The sequence below is a fragment of the Tamandua tetradactyla genome, chromosome 12 (genome assembly GCF_023851605.1).
Source record: "Tamandua tetradactyla isolate mTamTet1 chromosome 12, mTamTet1.pri, whole genome shotgun sequence".
Classification (NCBI taxonomy): Eukaryota; Metazoa; Chordata; class Mammalia; order Pilosa; family Myrmecophagidae; genus Tamandua; species Tamandua tetradactyla.
Genome location: NC_135338.1, coordinates 70,136,124 through 70,160,759, shown reverse-complemented (window position 1 = coordinate 70,160,759; position 24,636 = coordinate 70,136,124). Strand labels below are relative to the sequence as shown.

The window sequence follows — 24,636 nt, the reverse complement described above, 5'->3', positions numbered from 1 at the left end:
AAAACAGAAAGGGGTAGGGTGAGATGGGACCCCTGCTACGCCAGGACCACCTCCACCCCTCATGGATGGGGACCAGACCCACAGGGATATGAGACCATGATAGGCCAAAGGGATCCCTGTCTAGGAACCTCTCTTCCAGCTTGTTTTAGAGCCTGAAATATCCACCAGAGAGCTACAGGGTGGGAAATAAAGGTCCAGGAGTGTGTTAGAGTCGGCCGCTGGACTCCTGGGGCTGGAATGGAGACACTGACAAGGAAGTGCTGACCTAAAGACTCACTGACCTTCTGGCTGGTGTTGGTGGTGATGGCCAGTCCATTGGGAAGGAGCCACGCCATCTTGTGTTTTTTGATTGTTTGCACAGATACCACAGGAATGACCACCTGACGGGGGAGAGGCATGCTCCTCTCAGGACCCGCCCCAAGGACATGCTCCTCCACTCCCTTCATGGGGCCCACTACTGCTGACAATGAGCCAAGCAAGCATAGGCACCATGGAGAAGTCTAGTCTGATGTGGGGTCATATCTGAACCTTCCTCCTCATCTAGCCACCCCTTTTGGTTATTCCCACCACCCTACCCCGCAATTGGCAGCACATGCCACTTGTGCTTTTACTTCAATATAGCCCCTGATATCTAGGAGCCCAAGGATGGTTGCTCTGGTGAATCCCATGCTCTAGGAATAGAGTTCCCTGAGCTACCTCTTGGCCACACTTATGGCTGCCCTAAATGCAACACCCTGCTCTGATTCTGAAGGCATTTCTGAGACACCCACAGGCAGAGTACTCTGGCTGTGAATTGAACTGACAACTTGGGCTGGATGTGGGGTCTAGATTGAACCCCCTGCTTTGGAAGAGGCAAGGCTATTTCCCTTGACACCAGGTAAAATGCTTCACAGCTACTTATCTAGCCACTGAGAAGCTTCACCCTGGGTCCAGCATGCAGAGGGACAGGCATGATTTGAGGCATGGCCTCAGGGCAGTGACTGTTTCTTTCTTGGGTTGGGGCTGGGGCCTCACTGGACCATGGCTGCCTTTAACACTCAATACTACCTTGATATCCTTGCCAAAGAGGCTGGCATGGAAGCAGAGCCAGTTGTGAGAGATGTAGAGCCGGCCCTGAAGAAGAAGATCCCTCTGCAAAGCACAGGAGCACACTGTAAATCACAGGAGAGAAGGTTGCCATGAGTGAGGTCAGCCTGGGAAGCCCCAGGAACTGGAAACTGTCCTCCTCAGACTCTACTTTCCCAATCCCAGGCCCCAAACAATCCACTCCTCCAGAATCCTAAGAGTCCTTCTGACAATCCTGACTGCCCCCCACCCCCATCCTCATTGCTTCTATGAGCTAGATGTTTCCTTTTTCTCTAGCCATGTCCCAAAGTTCTGGGCAGCTCCCTGTCCTGCTTCCCCAAGCCTGGATTCTCACTACCTCAAGCAGAGCCTGCCCTGCCCTGCCCCAGGGAGAAGACCTTGATTGTGCAAATGCTCCCACATGCTTGGTAAGAGAGCTGAGCAGGAAAGAAAAAGCAGAACAGAAATAAGATTCTGAGGCCCAGAAATTCCCCAAGAAAATCTTCATAAATCCAACTTCTATATCCCAAACCAACTCAGTCTCCCTAATTGTTGAAGAACAAAGAACCAATCACATCCAAAAAGGCAGCCAGTTCGCATATCTAAATTATGCTTTGGAGGTTCTGGAGAGGGAACCTGGACTCCGGGCTCTACAGGGACCTGCCCAGCCACACTGGAAGACAGCTCACCTTTGAGAACCACCTCCTCCAAGGGGATGTTCTTAAACAGCTTGTGGTACTGCTGGTTGTATTTGCTCAGTAGTGTCTGTAAACACACAGGTGGGGTCTGAGAAAACCTGGGAGATCAGACCACCAAAAGGACCCTTCTGCAACCACCAGGAAATAATATGACGAGGGCCCTCTGGGGACATAGCATGAAGCAGCCAGTGGGTGTGGAGGGCGGAATTCCAGCCACAGCTTTGTCTCCTTGGTGACGCTGGGTGCTGAAGGGACACATACACTCCCACACAGGATGGGACACCCACTCAGATCACCATGAGTCTCCAGGCTTCTTGGTGACAGGCCTGGTGGCCAAAAAGCCAACAGTCACTGAGTTCAGGCAGCCCAGGGCCCCTCCCTTAGGGGACAGGGAGAAGTCGGCCTCTGCACTTACCCCTTCTCGGTTGGACTTCTTAATTTCTTCACCCTTGAAGCCTTCCGGCAAGTGCAGACTGCAAAGGAGACATTCCATTCCAGGGACAAAGAACCCTTGAGTCCTGCCCATGCACCCTCAGCACCATTTCTGCCTTGGCTTCAAGCCAGAAGCTTGGGGTAAAGATTGAAGACTGGAGCCCCTTTCTAGGGGCTACAGCAAAACGCCAAGTGCAGGGAGCCTATAACTCATCCCTGGGGAAGGGTACTCCTGGGTGCAGGGAGGGGTCGCTGAGAGCCCTGCTTCCCAGATAATGGGAGCAGTGGTCCCTGGGAGGTATGCTCCGCCTGCTCCTCCTCACCCAGAGATGCTGAGGAGCTGCCCACCCCGGGATGTCAAAGATTCTTCCCCATTTCTCTAGCCAAAAGGTAAGCAGTAGAGCAGTCCTGAGACTAAATGAGCAAGAGGCACAGGGATGGGACAGGATGGGGAGGGGTGAGACGGAGGTGTCACACTCACGGCTCCCAGGTCTGGCCATTAGCCATGATCCCAGCAGGACTGCCCTCCTTGCAGCCTCCTCCCCGTAGCCTGGAGCTCTGCAGAGACTCACCTGACCTGACAGAGGCTCCCAGGGCAGGGGGGTGGGGGAAAGGGGGTGGTGCTGAAATGCAAACCTTTGCCCTGGCCAAGTTGGCCTGAGGACAGGTGGGCAGGGAGGAGGCTGGTAACCTGAGAAGCTTGGACTCTGCTAGGTCCCAGTGCACTGGGACAGGCCTGAGGGGTGGGAGGAAGGGGCCTCAGGACCCTCTATGCCCAGCCTAACTGCTGAAGGGCCCTGAGCCAGCCTTCCTGGCCCCTCTCTGACAGGTCACCTCCTAAAGGCTTCCCACCCCCCAATCGGTATGTGCATCTCACTGGGGCGCAGAGGAGCTCACCTGTAGTTCGGGGTCTCTGGAACCCTGTCTTGTTTCTCTGTGCAGGACACGGAGCTCTTCAGAGAAGCCGTCTTCCCATGCATCTGTTGATTGCTAGGGAGACACAGGTCCACACCAGGAAGGGGGTTTTCTGGGGGAACCTGTCCCCACCAGCCCCACTGTGTCCAGGGCAGCCCCACCCAAGACTGGCCGTGCTATTCAGGTGAGGCTGCAGAAGTCTCAGTCCTTAGGAGGCAGGTCCTGTATATGAGAACTCTATATTCTCTGTGCAGTTTTTTTACAAACCTGAAACTGCTCTGTACATTTATTTAAAATGAAATAAAAATATAGAAAAGAAAAAGACGGCACAGTTGGGAGGCAGCGGTTTAGGCAGGAATCTGGGGCCTCACATGGCATCTTTCCTGGAAGCCTGAAGTTCATTTCAGTTTATGCCTCAGCTGGAAGGAAAATAAATCTGTACCTCACCCAGAGCACCAGGCAGCTGTAAGACCAGGCAGAAGGAGACCCTCGGCCACACCTTTGAGAGGCAGGACTCTGAGACTTGCTCAATGCTGAAAGCAAAAGTTCTGGGAAAGAAGGCTGAGTGCAGGAAGCCCTATCAAAGCTGAGGAGCTGATGTGGCCGATGGCGTGGGAGGCGGACTCCTGTCAGACCACAGGTTAAGTGTGGGCCAGGAGGGGAGGGACTGCCCCACCCCAGACAGTCAGGACAGCTGGGCCCTGAAAGCGAAACCATTTCAAAAGTGTTCCAGAACCTTCCTGGCAACATGGGACAGAGATCCTAGAATGAGCTGAGACTCAGCATCAAGGGATTGAGAAAAACCCTAGAATGAGCTGAGAATTAACATCAAGGGATTGAGAGAACCTTCTCGACCAAAAGGGGGAAGAGTGAAAGGAGACAAAGTGGCAATGGCTGAGAGATTCCAAACAGAGTCGAGAGGTTACCCTGGAGGTTATTCTTACGCATTAAGTAGATATCACCTTGTTGTTCAAGGTGGAGAGGCTGGAGGGAACTGCCTGAAAATGTAGCGCTGTGTTCCAGTAGCCATGTTTCTTGATAATGATTGAACAATGATATAGCTTTCACAATGTGACTGTGTGATTGTGAAAACCTTGTGTCTGATGCTCCTGTTATCTACCTTGTCAACAAAGGAGTAGAACATATAGAATAAAAATAAATAATAGGGGGAACAAATGTTAAAATAAATTTGGTTTGAAATGCTAGTGATAAATAAAAGTGAGGGGTAAGGGGTGTGGTATGTATAATCTTTTTTTTTCTGTTATTTTATTTCTTTTTCTGCTGTCTTTTTATTTCTTTTTCTAAATCGATGCAAATGTTCTAAGAAATGATGAATATGCAACTATGTGATGATATTAAGAATTACTGATTATATATGTAGAATGGAATGATATGTTAATGTTTTCGTTTGTTGTTAATTTTTTTTAATTAATAAATTTAAAAAAATGTTAATGGAAAAAAAAAAAGTGTTCCAGAGGCTGAGACGAGACCCCATCTTCCCAGGCAGACCTCTGAGGTCCTCTCTCTCCACTAAGCTCCAAAGAATAGGGTTCCAGCTCCCTGATGCCCAGGACAGCGGTGTGGTCGGAGGAGCTCAGACTAAATCATCTCCGAGTATCCTGGCAGATCTCAGGCTGTCGGTAACTGTTCTTGAAGAAGAGAATTTTGACTCGCCTCAGATTTGGGATTTGAGGCACAGAGTTAGGATTTGAAAGCTCCAAGTTCCAGCTCTTTATCTGCTGAGGGACCACCCACCGTGCGGGACCTTGTTACCTGTTCCTGAGCCCCGCATTTAGCCCTGTCTAGGCCCTGCCTCCTGGCCACTCTCTCTTCCCTGGTCAGCCCGGGGGCCTGCTCTAGCCAGACCAGTCTGACCACTTGGCTTTGATTCCCGAGGTTAATTTCTGGAGTTATTTGGTTCCAGTACTTCACATGTCACAGGTTGGTCCCTACCCGCCCCCGCGCCCCTGATCCCCTTGATGTTCTATACTCATAGAAAATTTGAGAAATATAGAAAAAATATAAGATCAAAATCACCCAGAAGAAAAAACCTCCAAAATCTACCTGAAAAAACTTGTGCATACATATATAATTTATGTAAGTGAGATTATATAGTATATCATTTCTGTACCCTACTTTTGTTGCTTAATATGACTTCATGAGAAATTACCCATGTCACCATCCATTCCCGGGATAAATACTCAGAAATGAAATTAATGGTTAAGAATGAACACTTTTCTGGCTCTTTAGACCATCTCCAAAATGCTTTCTATTTAAAGCATTTTTATGCTGTACCAAGTAATGATGGCTATCAGCACCATATGAAGGTACCTTTTTCCTCACATCTGACCCTTCTTTGGGTGTTACATTTTTTCTCACCTTTACAAATTATATAAGTGAAAATATAGACTTTTAAAAATTATATTTCTAAAAAATAATATATATATTTCTGTTTAATAACCAGCTGAACTTTTTTTCCAAATATATCTTAAACATTGGAATTTCATTTGTAAATTGTCTGTAAGAATCTTCATGTTTTTCTTATTGATTTGCATAAACTCTTCATTGAGAATATTAACCCTTGATTTATCATTTTTGCAAATATTTTCCCCAGCTTGTCATTTGCCTTTTATTTTTGCTTCTCTTTAATTTTTTTAACCTTTTGTTATTGTATAATATAACATATATACAAAGCAAAGAAATAAAGAAACAATAGTTTTCAAAGCACTCTTCAACAAGTAGTTATAGGACAGATCCCAGAGTTTGTCAGGGGCTACCTACCATATCATCATCTCAGATTTTTCCTTCTAGCTGCTCCAGAACATAGGAGGCTAGAAGGAATAAATATTTTTTTTATCATCACAATCAACTTTTTTTTTCTTTTTTTGTGAAAAATAACATATATACAAAAAAGCAGTAAATTTCAAAGCACAGCACAACAATTAGTTGTAGAACAGATTTCAGAGTTTGGTATGGGTTACAATTCCACAATTTTAGGTTTTTACTTCTAGCAGCTCTAAGATACTGGAGACTAAAAGAAATATCAATATAATGATTCAGCAATCATACTCATTTGTTAAATGGTACCTTCTCTGTATAACTCCATCAGCTTTGATCTTTCTATTCCACTCTTTAGGGGTATTTGGACTATGGCCATTTTAACTTTTTCATGTTAGAAGGGGCTGTCAATAATATGGGGTAGGGAGATGGAAGTAGCTGAAGTTCTGGAGAGCTTGGCCCCTCTAAGCTTCAGGATTTATCTGGTCCAGGGACCCTTCTGGAGGTAGTAGATTTCTGGAAAGTTACCCTAGTGCATGGAACCTTTGTAGAATCTTATATAATGCCCTAGCTGTTCTTTAGGATTGCCTGGAATGGTTTTGGTTGGGGTTTGGCAAGTTATGAGGGTAGCAATGTGTAACTGAAGCTTGCATAAGAGTAACCTCCAGAGTAGCCTCTCGACTCTATTTGAATTCTTTCAGCCACTGATACCTTATTAGTTACGCTTCTTTTCTCCCTTTTGGTTAGGATGGCATTGTTGATCCCACAGTGCCAGGGCCGGACTCATCCCTGGGAGTCATCTCCCGCACTGCCAGGGAGACTGTAACGCCTGGATGTCATGTCCCACTTAGTGGGGAGGGCATTGATTTCACTTGCAGATTTGGGCTTAGAGAGAGTGAGATATTTTTGCTTCTGTTTAATTTTTATCCAGTAGATTCTATCTATGTTTCTGACATGTTTTGAGTCCTTTGATAGGACTGGCCCCTAAAGAGTGGCATGTACAAATCAAACCATTGAACCATTATAGAGCTTGAGTTCTGCAACCCAGCAAGTCTACTGGACAACCAGGGAAGAGAAGGGAATTGACTCAGCTTTAAGGAACATACTCCAGCCAAATAAGCAACGGGGTGAAGCAGGTCACCAATGAGAAGGTGATTGGACCATGGAACCCATGGTTTCAAGGCAGGGCGCTCCTTAAGCAGGTGCTAGAGACTGTGATTTGAGTCCTTGAGGCTGCAGGAGCTCAGAGAACAGACATTCCTGTGGATTGAAATAGTCATAGAAGGGTTCTAGAGAAAAAGGAAACTGAGGTTTATAAATTGGGTAGGATTTTAATCTTGCCTTGGGACCTTTGCATGGATTCTAAACTGTACTCCTACTTAAACCCAAACATGACTTTCTCAGGGAAGGGAGCCGTCCCCCACAACTGGCACCCCTCCTCATAAGTAGCCCCTGCTTCAGGCACTCACAACACCCTCATCATAGGTCTCCATCTCAGCATTCAGTGCACTGCATTGGTACTGTAACTGTTCACCTCCCCAACTGAACCGGAGGATCCAGCAGGTCAGGGACCCTCCCACGTCCATCTCTGAATCCTCTGAGCCTAGTGCATGTTGGCCGAGTGAACATTGCTGACTGCATGGAGACAGTAAGCGAGGTAAAGAATGGAAGCTGAAGGAGAGACTAAACCATGAGAATCAAAAAGGCTACATGCATTTCCCACAGCATCTCCATGAAGAAATAACTGGAGACACTTGACAACAAATGACTTTGGAATATCTTAACACTAAAAACCACAGGATGGTGGGACATGACTCCCAGGGGTGTAAATCTCCCTGGCAACATGGGGCAGGACTCCCAGGATGACCCAGGACCCAACATCATGGAACTGAGAAAGCCTTCTTGATCAAAAAAGGGAAGAAAGAAGTTAGACAAAATAAAGATTCAGTGGCTGAGAGATTTCAAATAGAGTGGAGAGGTTATCCCGGAAGTTATTCTTATGCATTAAATAGATATCCCTTTTTAGTTTATGGTGTTTTGGAGTGAGTAGAGGGAAGTATCTGAAAGTGTTGAACTGTATTCCAGTTGATTCTTTTTTTTTGTTTTTGTTTGCTTTTTTTATTTTATTTTTTTTTATTAATTAACGGAAAAAAAGAAATTAACCCAACATTTAGAAGTCATACCATTCTACGTATGCATTCAGTAATTCTTAACATCATCACATAGATGCATGATCATCGTTTCTTAGTACATTTGCATCGGTTTAGAAGAACTAGCAACACAACAGAAAAAGATATAGAATGTTAATATAGAGAAAAAAATAAAAGTAATAATAATAGTAAAAAACAAACAAACAAACAAAAAAACCCTATAGCTCAGATGCAGCTTCATTCAGTGTTTTAACATGATTACTTTACAATTAGGTATTATTGTGCTGTCCATTTTTGAGTTTTTGTATCTAGTCCTGTTGCACAGTCTGTATCCCTTCAGCTCCAATTACCCATTATCTTACCCTGTTTCTAACTCCTGCTGGATTCTGTTACCAATGACATATTCCAAGTTTATTCTCGAATGTCGGTTCACATCAGTGGGACCATACAGTATTTGTGTTTTAGTTTTTGGCTAGACTCATTCAGCATAATGTTCTCTAGGTCCATCCATGTTATTACATGCTTCATAAGTTTATCCTGTCTTAAAGCTGCATAATATTCCATCGTATGTATATACCACAGTTTGTTTAGCCACTTGTCTGTTGATGGACATTTTGGCTGTTTCCATCTTTTTGCAATTGTAAATAACGCTGCTATAAACATTGGTGTGCAGATGTCCGTTTGTGTCTTTGCCCTTAAGTCCTTTGAGTAGATTCCCAGAAATGGTATTGCTAGGTCATATGGCAATTCTATATTCAGCTTTTTGAGGAACTGCCAAACTGCCTTCCACAGTGGTTGCACCATTTGACATTCCTACCAACAGTGGATAAGTGTGCCTCTTTCTCCGCATCCTCTCCAGCACTTGTCATTTTCTGTTTTGTTGATAATGGCCATTCTGGTGGGTGTGAGATGATATCTCATTGTGGTTTTGATTTGCATTTCTCTAATGGCCAGGGACATTGAGCATCTCTTCATGTGCCTTTTGGCCATTTGTATTTCCTCTTCTGATAGGTGTCTGTTCAAGTCTTTTTCCCATTTTGTAATTGGGTTGGCTGTCTTTTTGTTGTTGAGTTGAACAATCTCTTTATAAATTCTGGATACTAGACCTTTATCTGATATGTCATTTCCAAATATTGTCTCCCATTGTGTAGGCTGTCTTTTTAACTTTCTTGATGAAGTTCTTTGATGCACAAAAGTGTTTAATTTTGAGGAGTTCCCATTTATTTATTTCCTTCTTCAGTGCTCTTGCTTTAGGTTTAAGGTCCATAAAACCGCCTCCAATTGTAAGTTTCATAAGATATCTCCCTACATTTTCCTCTAACTGTTTTATGGTCTTAGACCTAATGTTTAGATCTTTGATCCATTTTGAGTTAACTTTTGTATAGGGTGTGAGATATGGGTCCTCTTTCATTCTTTTGCATATGGATGTCCAGTTCTCTAGGTACCATTTATTGAAGAGACTGTTCTGTCCCAGGTGAGTTGGCTTGACTGCCTTATCAAAGATCAAATGTCCATAACCAGTTGATTCTTGAAGACAATTATATCAACTATATAACTTTTACAATGTGATCATGTGATTGTGAAAAAGTTGTAGCTGATGCTCCCTTTATCCAGGGTATGGACAGATGAGTAAAAGCATAAAGACAAAAAATTAATAAATAATGGAGGGCTGCTAAGGGGTGAAAAAAATTGGGTAGATTGCATTACTAGTAGTCCATGAGAAAGAGGGGTAAGGGGCATGAGATGTATAGGGCTTTTCTTTTTTCTTTTTATTTCTTTTTCTAGAGTGATGCAAGTATTCTAAAAATGCTCACAGTGATGAATACACAACTATGTGATGATATTGTGAGCCATTGTTTGTATACTTTGGGTGGACTGTATGGTGAGTTGTACTGGTTTGAATCTATGATGTACCTCAGAAAAGCCATGTTTTAATCCCAATTCAATTTTGTGGAAGCAGCCATTTCTTTTAATCCTGATTCAAAAATGTAGGTTGGAATCTTTTTATTAGATTATCTCCATGGAGATGTGACACACCCAGTTGTGGGTATTAACCTTTGATTAGATGGAGATGTGACTCCACCCATTCCAGGTGGGTCTTGATTAGCTTACTGGAATCCTTTAAAAGAGGGAAACATTTTGGAAAGAGCTCAGAGCAGACAGAGCTGACAGAAATGACAGAGCCTAGAGAAACAACAGAAGCTTCAGAGACGACAGAGATGCCAACGCATGGAGAACAGAGACACAGATGTTTTGGAGATGCTTGGAGCCCAGCAGATGTTGCCACGAGATGTTAAGGGAGCCAGAGAAGCAGATACTAGCCACGTGACTATCCAGCTGATAAAGGTGTTCCTAACCCATGGACATTTCTCAAATTAAGGTAACCTCTTGTTGGTACCTTAATTTGGGTGTTTTCATTGCTTTAGAACTGTAAACTTGTAACTTAATAAATTCCCCCTTTTAAAAGCCGCTGTTTCATGTATATCACATTCCAGCAGCTAGCAAACTAGAACATGAGTGAAGTCACAATTAAACAAAAAACTAACAAATAAAAAAACACGTAGGGCTCAAACTGAGACTATAAAAGTTTCAAGCACTAGATTTCCCTTCCTGGAACCTATAATTCCTACATCAGATAAATCTTGAAACCCAGAAGGACTAGCTGCTCTTAAGTTTATATATTAAATATATCCCTCTATCCTTTCACATGGTACCCCTTCTCAACATGAAAAGTCAGAATAGGCATGGCCCAAAGATCCCTATAGATTGGGATAAGGATCAAAGGAGGAGGAGGAGGGATAACAGAAAAAATGGGAGTTAACAAATGAGTATGGCAGCTGAATCATATATTAATAATCCTTCTAGCCTCCAGTGTTTTGGAGCAGCTAGAAGGAAAAATCTAAGATGGTGGAATGGTAGCCCATGACAAGCTCTGGGATCTGTTCCATAACTACTTGTTGAAATGTACTTTGAAAATTATTGCTTTCTTCTTTCTTTGCTTAGAATATATGTTATATTTTACAATGAAAAAATGTTTAAAAAATAAAAGCCTCAGATGGTTACAGGCCATTCTTTTATGTTGGTCCATTAAAGCCTCTGCTAATGCTGTTTGCCCAGACACCTGCTGGTGGCCAAAACAAGTAGAGCTGTACTGCTTTCAAAATGGCCTACAACTCAGACTTTCTAGTCTCTCCTAGAGTGTGTGTGTGTGGGGGGGGAGGGGTAGGTTTAGATGAATAAATAAAAGAAATGGGAGCAATGCCATTTGCAAAAGTCTGGGAGGGAGGCAGCCACTGAACATGTAGTGGGACTATGATGTGGTGGGCTAGGAAGGGGGCTTCAAGAGCAGGGAGCCACAGCATGGGGGCCTGCCCTGCCCAGCTTGGATTCCTCTGCCCAGCCTGGACCCCCCCACCCAACCTGGATCCCCTCCCCCTGCCCTGTCTGATAGCCTCTGTCTATTCCCACAGGCAGACTCGTCCTTGAGTCAGGTTCTCGTACTCTGTGGGTTGTAAAGCACACCTCCCATGCATCCACCCTTATTCAACCTTGTCCACACTGTGGAGTTGATATCAGGGGGCTCCAAATCCATATCTACTGTTTCCACAAAAACCACAAAAAATATAATTACTGTTGTGAGGGAGACAGAGCAGAGGAGTCTCAGTGTTTTTCACATAACAGATACGAAAGAATAGAAAATTGCCTCACGTAAGGCTCTTTCATCCTGCAGAACTTGGTCTGAAGGCAGGAATGCCTGCCTGGAGGACACAGCAGATCCCTGCTCTGCCCTCAAACCCTGCCGACCAGGGGGGACTCAGGCCATCTGCCTGCTCCTTCATTCCCTCCAGAAATACTTACTGAGTTTATCACACCATAAGCCCTATATGGGGACAGTCCAGCCTGAGGGGCTGCTGAGAAGGCAGGGGTGGGGATCCCAACACAGGGAGATGGCAGGAGAGGAGCAAGGCCCCCAAGAAGGGGTAGACATGCAGAGAGGACAGGAGAGGGGGAAAGAGGCAGTGAGTAGGGAACACAGAGACGCAGGGGTCAAGCTGCCTCCTGCAGATCTCATGGACCTCGTGGGGCACCTGACAGCTGCACTCTGCTCCAGATGCCACCCCAGGTTCCAAATATCCCCACCAAACAGGCACTCCCAAATCTACACCTCTAACTCTGATACCTGGACTTTCTCCTACACCCCAGCTGCCATCTGCATCCCTCAAAGTGAGCTCGGCAGCATCCCCCCAAATTTGTTTCCTTCCAAGTGCCCAGTATCTGTGAGGGGCTCCATCCTCCACACTGTAACCCAAACTATGGTCCTCAACGCATTCCTAGCCCCACCCACCACAACTCGTCACCCAGACCCTGAGAGTTTTGCCTGTATTTAACCCTGGATGTCATCTAGTTTTCTCCATTCCTGCTCTACCATCCAAGCCCAGGCCACCATCATCTTTTTCCTGGGTGCTGGCAACAATTCCCTAACTAAACCTGCCCTTCTCCCGCACCCACTGCCAACAGAGCCATCCGGGGCCCAGATCTGATCCTGCCACTCTTCTGCTGACTCAGCTTCATGAAGTTCTGCTTCTCCTTCTCCCCTCACCGCCTGCCACTTCCTCCCCTGCAGCTGAGCCGAGCTGCTCAGCTTCCCCACTGCAGCGCCCTGCACATCTGCATGTCTTGGCTCTGGTGTGTCTCTATCGAATTCTTGATGATCTTTCAAGCTCCAGCTCAAATTTCACCTCCTTTATGAAGCCTTCCCTGACATCTCCCAGCAGAGCTGGCCACTCCCTCTTCTGTGGTCCCTTGTTCCTTCTTTAGTGCCCCTGTCCCAGCACTTGTCATGCCAGACTGTGCTTGTCTGTTTACACACCTGCCTCCCCAAGTCAATTCTGAGCTCCACCAAGTGTGTGTTTTGTACATCTTTGTATCCCCAGCACACAGCAGGCACTCAGTGTTTGCTAAATGAATGAAGGAAGGAGACAGAAAGAAAGAGATGAACATACCCAAAGAGAGAGGAAGGGAAAGAAAAAGCAAGCAGTAAGAGTGAGGGGCAAAGAAAATGACTGACACCCAGAAGGAAAGGGAGGAAGGGAGAACGGACAGGAGCTTATGGGGTTCACCCATGGATGGGCCTTTCCTTCCAGGAGCCCCAGCTTGTGGGCGAGGCAGACAACCTTGGCCTAGTACCATGAGGCACTCAAACCATGGTGGTTGACAGATCAAAAGGGAACTCAGGTAGGAGGCAGAGGACACACAGAAAAGGATAGAGTGTGACAGGGTATTTGGGTGGAAGCACAGGCCTCCTGCCCCCACTGCAGCGTTCACTCAGCTGCACTCCCCTGGGTTGTCACGTGCCCAAGAAACACTCACCCAGGTTTGCCAGCCCCATTCTTACACCCAAAGCTTCCTAACACAAGGCAGACCTCCCTCCAGGGCTGCACCAAGCCTCTGGTAGTAGCAGGGCTATGACTGACACTGCTATGAAGACACCCAGCAGCCTGGACAGGGTCTGTGTGGTCACAGGCAGGGGATCCCCACAGCTGGCTGTGGGATGCTTCCCCTGGGTTTCTCCTCTCCAGGCACCCACACTCTCCCAGGGTGATTTCTCGTAAGCATCTGCAGTACTAGGTCACCCTGTGAGTCAGGCCAGCTCGTCTCAAGGACAAGCCCAGGGACAGCTCCACCCTCTCCCGTAGCCAGGAAGCTAGGTCTCACTGAGCTCTAAGAACAGAACTGAAAACAAATGCTGCTATCTTCCAAACAAAGGCATGTCTTAGCAATGGGCCTCTGAGAGCACAAACTCAGGAACCACAGCAATGGCCAACTATTTGGACAAGGAGCTGAGAAGTGGACATCTGTCCTCAGGGGAACACTGGCCTTTCGGGCTCTGCCCTCCAGAGGCTGCTCCGCATTCCTCCAGCCTCCCCCCACCCCACTTTCACCACCCACTCAGCACATAGCTCACCTCCCACTTCACAGGGAGGAGAGACTCTCCTGTAAACTTGAAGGTGTAACCTGCTGGGTACACATTAAAACCCCCTGTAAAGTTTCTTACAAAAAAAAACAAAACAAAGTTGGCTAAGCCCCATTTCAGACCAATAAAATCACAATTTCTGGGGGTAGAATCTAGGTAACTAGGTAGTTTTTAACGTGTCATGGGGGTATAATTTTACTTAAAGAAAAGGGCATGTAAAACAATCCCAAGGAAACATTCCTGGGGACCCAGCCCCTCAAGAACGCCCCCCTTCCGGGTTCACTGCTTCCCCCAGCGCCCAGGAGGCTCGTCATCCTGCTTCTAACATCAGTTGCCTTTGCCTGGCTGGGGACTTGACATACATGGAATCACACCTTACGTATTCTTTTATGTGGCTCTTTTGCTTGGCAATACATTTGTGAGATTCGTCCACAGTGTCGCATGTAGCTGTAAACTGCATTTTTATGACGTTTAGAATTTGGTTGTATGAATACACTATAATGAAGCTGTTTTACTGCCAATGGGCATTTGGACAGTTTCCAGTTCTTGCCTATTATTACGAAAGGGCTGCACTGTGAACAGCTAGTGCCCACCTTGTGGACACAAGTGTTCACTGCTATGGCTAAATGCTTAAGAGTGGGTCACGCGGTGGGTGTATTGCGGCTGCAGGCTTTTAAAAGCTCCCAGGTGATTTTAAACATGTGGCCAGCGTTCAGAAACCACTGTCTGATGAGTAAAACATGTGGATTAAAAATAAATACATAATAGGGGAAATAAATGTTAAAATTAAATATATATATATATTGGAAAACAACAACAAAAACCCTGGCACTACAGAACACAAACTTCATACCCCAAGTTAACCATGGACTATAGTAAATAGTACAGTTGTAAACATGTGCTTTCATCAGGTATAACAAACGTACCACACCAATGCAAGGCATTAATAATAGGGTGGCATATCAGGAACCCTGTATTTTATGCATGATTTTTCTGTGAACGCACACCTTCTCTGAAAAAAAAAGAAACCACTGTCTGAAGGCAACTGGAACCCACCCCTCCTTCCCAAGACCAGTCGTCAGCCTGGGCTCTGGATGTCAGGCCCTCCTGTGCCTTCATCCCCTCTCTGGTCTCAGGAACAGCCTTGATAAGGTAGGGAACCTCACTGTTAAGATATTTACTAGGTTGTGTCAAGGAAGTAGGAAAACCTGCTCTTGCGTGTGGCTGAGCCGGCCTCTGAGCCCCGCCGCGTCCTTCCCGAGAGCCTCCCGTGTGCTATGGGGGCTGCAGTCCCTGCTTACAGCTCAGAAGCTGGTTGGCAAGACAGCTCCCAAGGTGAGACAGGATAATGTGAACAGTCAGGCTCATCGTCCACACGCTGAAACATGAGAACAAAAGATAATTTCATTCTTTTGCAAAAAGAATTCTACTGTTGCTGTCCCTGCACTCACACAGAGGCTGCCTCTCATTTTTTTTTTTTAATTTTCTAAGCTGATATCTAGGACACAAATAAGACAACTGACTTGCCCCTTCCACTGACTGGGAACCGGAAGAAAATCCCACAGCTGAATCCCATACTGATTTAGGGGACACCTTATGTCCCCACTACCACCCCCAGGCCAGCTCCCTTCAAAGGGCTTGGGAAGGAAGAGACCCTCAGCATCCCCGACTTCCCAGGAACAGGTCTGAGAACACCAAGGCCAGGAATATGCTGGGTTTCCCTTCACAACCTGTGGCAGCTTGGAAATGAAGGGGATGTGGAGGGCCAGAGGGCCCACTTCCCAAGAGACCACAGTTTGTACCAAATGACCCGCTCCACAGCCAGCAGAACCACAGGTGTGTCCAGACCCAAGCAAAGCCACCCACACACTGACCAGTGAAAAGATGAGCTGGCCCATCAGATTCCCTTTTCTAATGAATCCTAACTCTGAAATATGAGATGCTATGGAAACCAGGTAGCCAGAGGTAGTGAGAAGGCAGGAGGAAACTGCAGGCATGCTGGGGCAAAATCTCTGGGTGCACCTGGACGCTAGCTCTGGAGTGAGGGCAGAGGGTGCAGCAAGAAGCAGGGGGCCATGGACCAGCAGAGAGTTGGGAGAGAGTAAAGAGGATCCATTCCCTTGGCTGCCCAATAACTTCCAATTCTGCTTCCAGTTTCCAGCACTGGCAGCCAAAAAGGAAACTCCCACACCTGGTTTTCCCAAAGACCACACACAAGGGCAATATGTTAGGGTCACTTAGTCCATTAAGGTGAGCAAGGAATATTTCACAGGTGGAGAGTGGAGGTTCAGCTGGGTTCAGTGACTTGCCCACACAGCTATTGCGACAGCCAGGGTTGAATGAAGGTCTGTCTGACACTCAAGCCTGTGTCTCAATCACATGCTCAACAAGCCTTCAGGGCCAGGAAGGAGAGAGGGCTCCAGAGAACATTCGAACCAAGTCAAGCCCATGATCTGGCTCATGATCTCCTCTAATCCTAGATCACTTCTCACTTTGCTGGGGAGATGGCCCGATCCCCATTATATACAGTTGAGGAGACTGAGACCTGGAGGTCTAGTGTCTTGCTCCCAACCACGGAACTGGAAAGTAGTGGAGCTTGAATACAAACTCCCATCTGGCTGAAAGTGGGCCCTCTCCCCACTGTAGTGCATTGCCTTGAAGGCTCAAGAGCCCTGGAATTCTGTCCCCTCCCATAGTTTCCCCTGGCTGCATGGCCAGGACCCAGTCCTACCCAAAATTCCCAGAAAAGGGGTGTACTGGCTTGAAACTGTTTTGTACCCCAGAAAAGCCATGTTATTCTAATTCATTCTTCTGGGTGCACACCTATTGTGGGCAGGACCTTTTGATTAGGTTGTTTCCATGGAGATGTGACACACTTAATTCAAGCTGGGTTTTAATCCTGTATTAGAGTCCTTTATGAGAGGACACAGAGAACTCAGAGTTCAGAACATCTGGAGCCAGAGAAAGAAACGCCCTGAGAAAAACAATCAAGGACCCACAAGAGCTTAAAGAGAAAACACCCAGAGACATTTTGGAGAGAGCCATTGAAACAAGAACCCAGAGAGAAAAAGGCCAGCAGACACTGCCATGTGCCTTCCCATGTGACAGAGGAACCCCGGATGCCACAGGCCTTTCTTCATAGTCAAGGTATCTGGATACCTTAATTTGGACATTTTCATGGTCTTAGAACCGTAAATTTGTAACCTAATAAATCCCCTTTGAAAAAGGCAACGCTTTTCTGGTGCACTGCATTCCAGCAGCTTTAGCAAATGGAAAAAAGAGGGCTGGGGAGTTGGGGGGGGGGGGGACAGAGAGGAAGGTCTCTCTGAGGTGACCATGCAGAGTCTCCTCAGCAGAGTGAGATTCCCTAGCTCAGATGTCCCCTCAAGCCCTTTCTCTTCCCTGCTCAAAGAACCAAACAAATTAGGAGAACTAGTCGCTCAGGAGGAGGTGTGGACTGGCCCAGCCCTCTGGGGGTGGCTGGGTCCTGCCTGAACAAGGGCCCCTTTGAGCTCTGGCACTAACAAGAGCTCCTTCTACCTACAAGGATCTCAGAAACCCCTAGTGGGGACTCCAATGGGGACTCCAGTGGGGACTGGGAGAGCCGAGAGCAAGGCTGGCTCCCATTGCCCATTCATGACCACCAGGATGCTGCCCACTGCCCAGGTTTCTCTCTGGGGACCTGATCTGGTCAGCCAAGGCCTTAGCTACTTAGATGCCTGGAGCCCCCTGGTTAATGGGCCCCCATCCCATAGTCCCCTTTTCCTTGACTCCCTGGCCGAGGCCTGGGCTCTCTCAACACACGATCAAGACCCAGTCCTTCCTGGAACCAGATATCAGGAGCAAGGTGCTCAGGCGGATCCCCTCACTCCCACTCAGGAGACACAGTCATGAGCTGGGCCCTGCTTCGCAAACCTCCTCCTGCCCGAAATGAAGTCCCCTTCATTCTCATCAGCCAGCACCTCTCCTCTCTGAAGCCTGCCCTATAACTCCAGGAGAGCAAACCCTCCTCCCTCGCGCCCCACACTGTCTGCTCAGATGTCCACCTGCGTTGCATTACCTGGGCATGTGCCTGTCACTCTAGACTCAATTCTCATCTCCAGGGCCTTGCACAGCTTCAGACACACAGTAAGTGCTCAATTACTATTTACTGAACAAACAAATAAATGTTCCTTGCTGAAAAAGTCCCTCTGTGCATAGACTCCCCCCCCACTTTCTTCAGAAGCAGAAGGCCTCAAGGCACGAACTCAAGACCAGAAGAGGTCTGGCTCCACCCTAACCCCCTATCTCCCCACCCCACCCCATCACCTCCTTCGGAGTTTGCTCCTCTATAAAATGGGGAAAATTCCCTCCCTGACTATAGGATTTCAGGATGGAAGGGGGTGGGTGGGGGACGCATTCCCCACAGCCCTACCTGCCAAGCCTCACATTCCCAGCTAGCACCGCTGAGAGCTGAGTTGGCCCTATGTCCCACCATACGCCCTGAAGGATTCTCAGAGGAGCAGCTCTCCATGGGAAGCACAGAAGGGGCCCCGCTGGGCTTCAAGCTGTACCCACAAAGCTCCATACGTGCCATGCATGACTGAATCTTTCCCCTGGGACCATAGCCAGAGCAACTGACTGGGAGCAGGCTCTCTTTATACCTGGCCATACCCTGTGCTGCCTCTCACCTCACTAGGGCCCAGAGGCACAGCTCAGGCCCAGTCACACTTGGAACCCTCCCTCACCCACCCTCCCTCCACCAGAGGTTTGAGGCCCGTGATTGCTTCCTTGCTCCCACCCAGAGCCCAAAGGCCTGTGGAATGAGAACAGTCCCCAGAGAGACGGCTGGGAACAAACAGCTGAAACCCAGATGCTTTGCTCCTGAGGCTGTCCAGGCCACACCATGGAGCAGGCAGTTGCTTCTGCAGAGAGCAGCCTGCCTGTTGCTGGCTTCACCTGGAATGCCCACTGCTGTGGCAGCGTCTGTGTGAGTCGGCACCCTGGGCCTAGGTACAGACCACTTTTTCTTGGCGGGCCACTCGGGGCCTGGCTGTTTCCAGACAAGAAGCTGGTCATTCAGGTCTCAAAACAGACTTGCATTCATTAAGAAACAGAGCACCCCTGTGCTTCTGGTGGTCACCCTCTGGACGGGCCTGCTGACGGGAGAGCCACAGACTCAGCTTCAGCTGCTTTGACACCCCCACTCAAGCTGCCAGGGGACGTGGCTACTTTGGGTACAAGTCAGCTCTGTCCAGCCACAGACACCGTCCAGCACACACACCCCAATCACCCTAAACGGCCACCTCAGCATCACTCAGGTTTTGTGGGCCCACCAAGCTTTTCTCAGGGCCACCAACAAGTAGGAGGGGCCTGAAGGGACCTGGGATGGAGCCAGAGGATGCGGGCCTGGGACCACCACCCACTGCCGAGGGACCTCAGGTAAGCCAATCTCTCTTCCTGGGCCTCGGCTACGTCTTCTAGAAGGGATAAAGTCTCAGCCCAGGAGACCCCACTATTTTCTGAGGTGAAAACAAAGCAAAGGCCAGGAACTTGGTGAAGTGCAGATGGCCACTGGCCTCTCTGTGGTCCTAAGAACCCCTGTTCCAGGGGCGGCTGCCTAGAATACAGTCCTCAAAGGACTTCTACCTCCCGGCCTCCCTTCACAACCTTAGTTGAAGGCCTTCTATTTGCTAAGCTCTGTGTAAACGCTGTGCATACCAAGAGGGTAAAGCAAGGTACTGTTCCCAAAATGCCTGATGGGGGAGGCAGACCTGAAACAAATATTTACATAAACCAATACATAATTATAACTGTGTATAAATGCCATGAAAGGGAAGCCCAGTGTTCTATGAGAACCTCTGTCAGGGAGAACAGGGGAAAGTCCCCCGAAGAAGCTTCTGGGTGTTCTGATACCCAATAGACATTATGGTGCTTTGGAGCTATATATCCCAGAAAAACATGTTCTTAACTTTAACCCATTCTTATGGATGTGAAGCCATTGTAAGTGGGACCTTTTCATGAGGTTACTCCAGTTAGGGTGCAGCCCAACCCAATCAGGATGGGTCTTAATTCTATTACTGGAGTCCTTTATAAGCAGAATGAAATTCAGACAAAGAGTGAGAGAAAGCCACGGGAAGCAAGAGGGTAGGGGTCAACAGAGCCTAGAAAAGAAGGGAGAGACCAAGAGAGGCCACCATGTGCATTGCCGTTTGACAAAGAAGTCCAGGATCAAGGATGGCCAGCAGCTGGCCTCAGAAATGCCACAATCTTTGGGAATAAAGCATCACCTTGCTGATGCCTTTATTTGGACTTTTTTCCTAGCCTCAAAACCATGAGCTAATAAATTCCCATTTTTTAAGCCAACCCATTGCATGGTATTTGCTTGAGCAGCCAAAGAAACTAAAACAGATGCTAACCAGATGGAGAAGGGTTGATAGTTGGAGGGGGTTGGAAAGGGGTCTTGGTAGGGAAGTCAGTGCGTGCAAAGGCCCTGAGGCCAGAGAGTATGTGGCATGTTTGAGGAATTCACAGTCTGTGTCTGGAGGGGAAGGAAGGGGCAAGTAAAGAAGTTGTAAGCAAAGAGGCTAGAGATCTTGTAGGGCCAGATTGTACAGGGTTCTATGGACCCCTGTAAAAGTTATAATCACTATCTTAAAAACAATAAGGAGCTTTCAGCTTTCTGCTCAAAGAAAGCCATGGTGCAGCTTTCCTTGGTCTTCCTGCATCCAGGTTCATCTGACTCCAGCCGCCTCTGCCATGCCAACTAAGTTCAACACCAGTGAATGTACAAAAGGTGCACCAGTGGGGAAATCAGTACCACATCTGTCCTGGCCCCCAAGATTGGCTTAGTGGGTCTTTCTCCAAAAAAAGGTTGGTGAAGAGTGATTCGATCAGTTAGTGGAAAAGTATTTGCAAAGTCCCTTTCGGGGGACTGGTGAGAAAAGGGAGAAATTCAACTTCCCCAAGTTGAATTCTTGATATTCTCACAAGCAGTGTGGACAACCAAAGCTATAGGCTGAGCCCCCAGTCTTGGGGTTCATTCATATGAAACTTAACCCCACAAAGGATAGGTCGAGTCTACTTAAAATTTAGGCCTAAGAGTCACCCCCAAGAGAGCCTCTTTTGTTGCTCAGATGTGGCCTCTCTCTCTCCAGTCAACACAACAAGCAATCTCATCACCTTCCCCCTGTCTACGTGGGACATCACTCCCAGGGGTGTGGACCTTCCTGGTAACGTGGGACAGAGATCCTAGAATGAGCTGAGACTCAGCATCAAGGGATTGAGAAAACCTTCTCGACCAAAAGGGGGAAGAGTGAAATGAGACAAAGCGGCAATGGCTGAGAGATTCCAAACAGAGTTGAGAAGTTATCCTGACGCATTAAGTAGATATCACCTTGTTATCCAAGAGGAAATGGAGAGGCTGGAGGGAACTGCCTGAAAATGTAGAGCTGTGTCCCAGTACCCATGTTTCTTGAGGATGATTGAATAATGATATAGCTTTCACAATGTGACTGTGTGATTGTGAAAACCTTGTGTCTGATGCTCCTTTTATCTACCTTGTCAACAGATGAGTAGAACATATGTAATAAAAATAAATAATAGGGGGAACAAATGTTAAAATAAATTTAGTTTGAAATGCTAGTGATAAATGAGGGTGAGGGGTAAGGGGTATGGTATGTATAAACTTTTTTTTCTGTTTTTGTTTTATTTCTTTTTCTGAATTGACACAAATGTTCTAAGAAATGATGAATATGCAACTAAGTGATGATATTGTGAATTACTGATTATATATGCTAATTTTTTAGTTCATTTGTTAATTGTTTTTTACTTAATATATATATATTTTAAATGGCATAGAGCCAGGGGACAAAAAAAAAAAGGTTGGCGAGGCCTTCACCAAAGCAACTGGTGACTGGAAGGGTCTCAGGATTACAGGGAAACGGACCAATCAGACCAGAAGGCTCAGATTGAGGTGGTACTTTTTGCCTCCACCTGATCATCAAAGCCTTTAAGGAAGCACCCAGAGACTGAAAGATGCAGAAACACATTATGCACAGTGGAAATATCACCTTTGATGAAATTGTCACTTTGTTCAACAGATGCAGCACCGTTCTTCAGCCAGAGAACTCTCTGGAACCCTAAAGGGATTCTGGGGATGCCCAGTCTGCAGGCTGCAATGGTGACAGCTACCACCCTTGTGGCATCATAGATGACATAAATGGTGGTGCAGTGGGATGCCCAACTAGTTAAGAACTACAAAGGAAAATATTTCAATAAAGGCTCAGTCAAAAGAAAAAAAGAGAAAGTAATGGGAAACAAAGGAAGGAATTTAAACAGTGAAGTGAACTATCAACTTTGGGTGCTAAGAAAATCATTCTGATACAAGGTTTACTTCAAAGTAATCCAATGGAGGTGGGCGGGGAGTGAAGAGTAGAGGGTCAGTATTGATGAAATAGGACGGCCTTATGTTGTGGTTACTGTAGCTGGGTGCTGGACACGAGGTCCGCTGTACACCCTTCTCACTGTTCCTTTGTGTACCTTTAAAATTTTCCATGGAAACAGCTCAGTTAGGAAACTGCAGTCCAGGAGAGATGATGTTAGCCTGGACTTGGTGACAGTTTTCAAATGTATTAGAAAGATACATATTTCCAGATAGACTCATGCTTAACTTGGTGTGGTGGTTTAAAGCTGTACATACCACAGGAAAGCAGGAGTAAATCTAATCCACCCCTGTAGGTGTGGCCCATTGTAAATACAATCTTTTGATGAGACTACTTCAGTTAAGGTGTGGCCCACCTCATTCAGGATGGGTCTTAATCCTCTTACTAGAGTCCTTTATAAACAGAATGAATCCCGAAGAAGGCGGTGAGGATGGGAGAAAGCCACTGAAGCAAAGAGCTGAAAACCTCGAAACCCAGAAGAGAAGGGAGAGACCAGCAGATACCTCCATGTGCTTTGCGAGATGGCAGAGGAGCCAAGGATTGCCAGCTCCTGGTCTTCGGGAAGAAAGCACTGCCTTGATGGTGCCTTGATCTGGACATTCTCATGGCCTCAAACTGTAAGCCAATACATTATCATTGTTTACAGTCTAGCCATCCCATGATATTTTGTCATAAGCAGCCTAGCAAACTAAAACCCTTGGCAATCAATTGGATATAGAGTATAAGGGAGAAGGTGTCACGTACGACTCTAGATTTCTGCAAGTAGGATACTGGGCTGTTTTTCTAAGGGGAGAAAAAAACAGGAAAAACTGCACTAGAAGAGCATATTTGGAGGAAAATGTCATGAGTTCAGTCTTGAACATGTCTGAAAGACATGCAAGTCTACACTTGAGTTGTATCTATGTCAAGCTGTATATAAGTAAGTGCTGATTGCTGCACTTCTAGGTATGTTCTGAGTAACACAATTCCATCCCCTGGTAAAAATGCAAAAGACAAGTGTAGGCTAGGGGGATAAATTTCTGAGTTATTGGTCTATAGATTTAGGGAAGGCGCTAGTAATATCCTCCAGGGAAAGTGGATACATAAAGAAGAGAAGCTATCAACAAGAGTTTCAGGATAATTCAATGGGGAAAAGAATAGACTGTTCAATAAATGATGCTGGAAATACTGTATATCCACATGCAAAAGAATAAAGCTGAATCCCTAGCTCACAGTATATATAAAAACTGTCAGAAAACGTAAGAGTTAGCATTATAAAACCCATAGAAGGAAGCATAGGTGCAAATCTTTGTGACCTTGGATTAGACAAGAGTGTCTTAAATATGACACCAAAAGCATAAGCAACAAAATAAAAAAACAGATAAACTGGACCTCATTAAAATTAGAAACTTTTGTGCTGCTAATGATTATCACCATCAAGAAAGTGAACCCACAGAATAAAAGAAAATTTTTGAAACTCATATATTTGATAAGGGACTAATATCCAGAATATATAAAGAACTTTCACAAATAGATGATAAAAAGACAGATAATCCAATTTTCAAATGGGCAAAGGATTTGAATAGATGTGCCTCCAAAGAAGATATCAAATGGCCAACAGGCACATGAAAAGATATTCAACATCATTAGTCAACATGGAAATGCAAATCAAAACCCTGAGATCCCACATCACACCCACTAGGAGACTATAAGGAATAAGAGGATGTGGAGAAACTGGAACATCCACTGCTGGTGGGGATGTGAAATAGTGTCATTGCCTTGAAAACAGTTTGACAGTTTCTCAGTTAAATACAGTTACCATAGGACTCAGCAATTTCATTCCTAGGTATTCCACTCCCAAGAGAATTGAAAACATACATCCACACAAAATCTTGTATGTGAATGTTTAAGGCAACATTACTCATAACAGACCAAATATGGAAACAATCCAAACGCCCAGCTGGTGAATGGATATGTAATATGCAATATATCCATACAATAGAATATTACTCAGCCACAAAAAGGAACGAAGTACTGAGGCATGCTACAATGGATGCACCTTCAAAACATACTAAGTGAAAGAAGCTAAACACAAAAAGTCACATATTTTATGATTCCATTTATATGATTGTCTAGAATAGACAAATTCATAGAGAGAGAAAGAACAGTGATAACCCACAGCTGGGGGAAGGAGGGAATGGGGGACTGACTTAAAATGGGTA

General features: G+C 46.2%; 1 protein-coding gene across 6 annotated transcripts in view; it reads right to left on the bottom strand.

The window, feature by feature from the left end:
- Window positions 1-24,636, bottom strand: part of GRAMD2A (GRAM domain containing 2A) — a 45,242-nt gene that overhangs the window by 10,137 nt on the left and 10,469 nt on the right. Inside the window, exons 2-7 of one of the 6 annotated variants that reach the window (XM_077123886.1) lie at window positions 15,314-15,390; window positions 3,093-3,185; window positions 2,179-2,236; window positions 1,755-1,830; window positions 1,048-1,151; window positions 282-380 (exon numbers count right to left, since the gene is read on the bottom strand). In XM_077123886.1, coding sequence (XP_076980001.1) covers window positions 282-380; window positions 1,048-1,151; window positions 1,755-1,830; window positions 2,179-2,236; window positions 3,093-3,175 — 420 coding nt within the window. In that variant the 5' untranslated portion in view covers window positions 3,176-3,185; window positions 15,314-15,390. Of the gene's footprint in view, window positions 1-281; window positions 381-1,047; window positions 1,152-1,754; window positions 1,831-2,178; window positions 2,237-2,676; window positions 3,045-3,092; window positions 3,186-3,552; window positions 4,027-15,313; window positions 15,391-24,636 lie in introns of those variants that run through there. The other 5 variants (XM_077123883.1, XM_077123882.1, XM_077123885.1 and 2 more) reach the window with 5 other exon arrangements.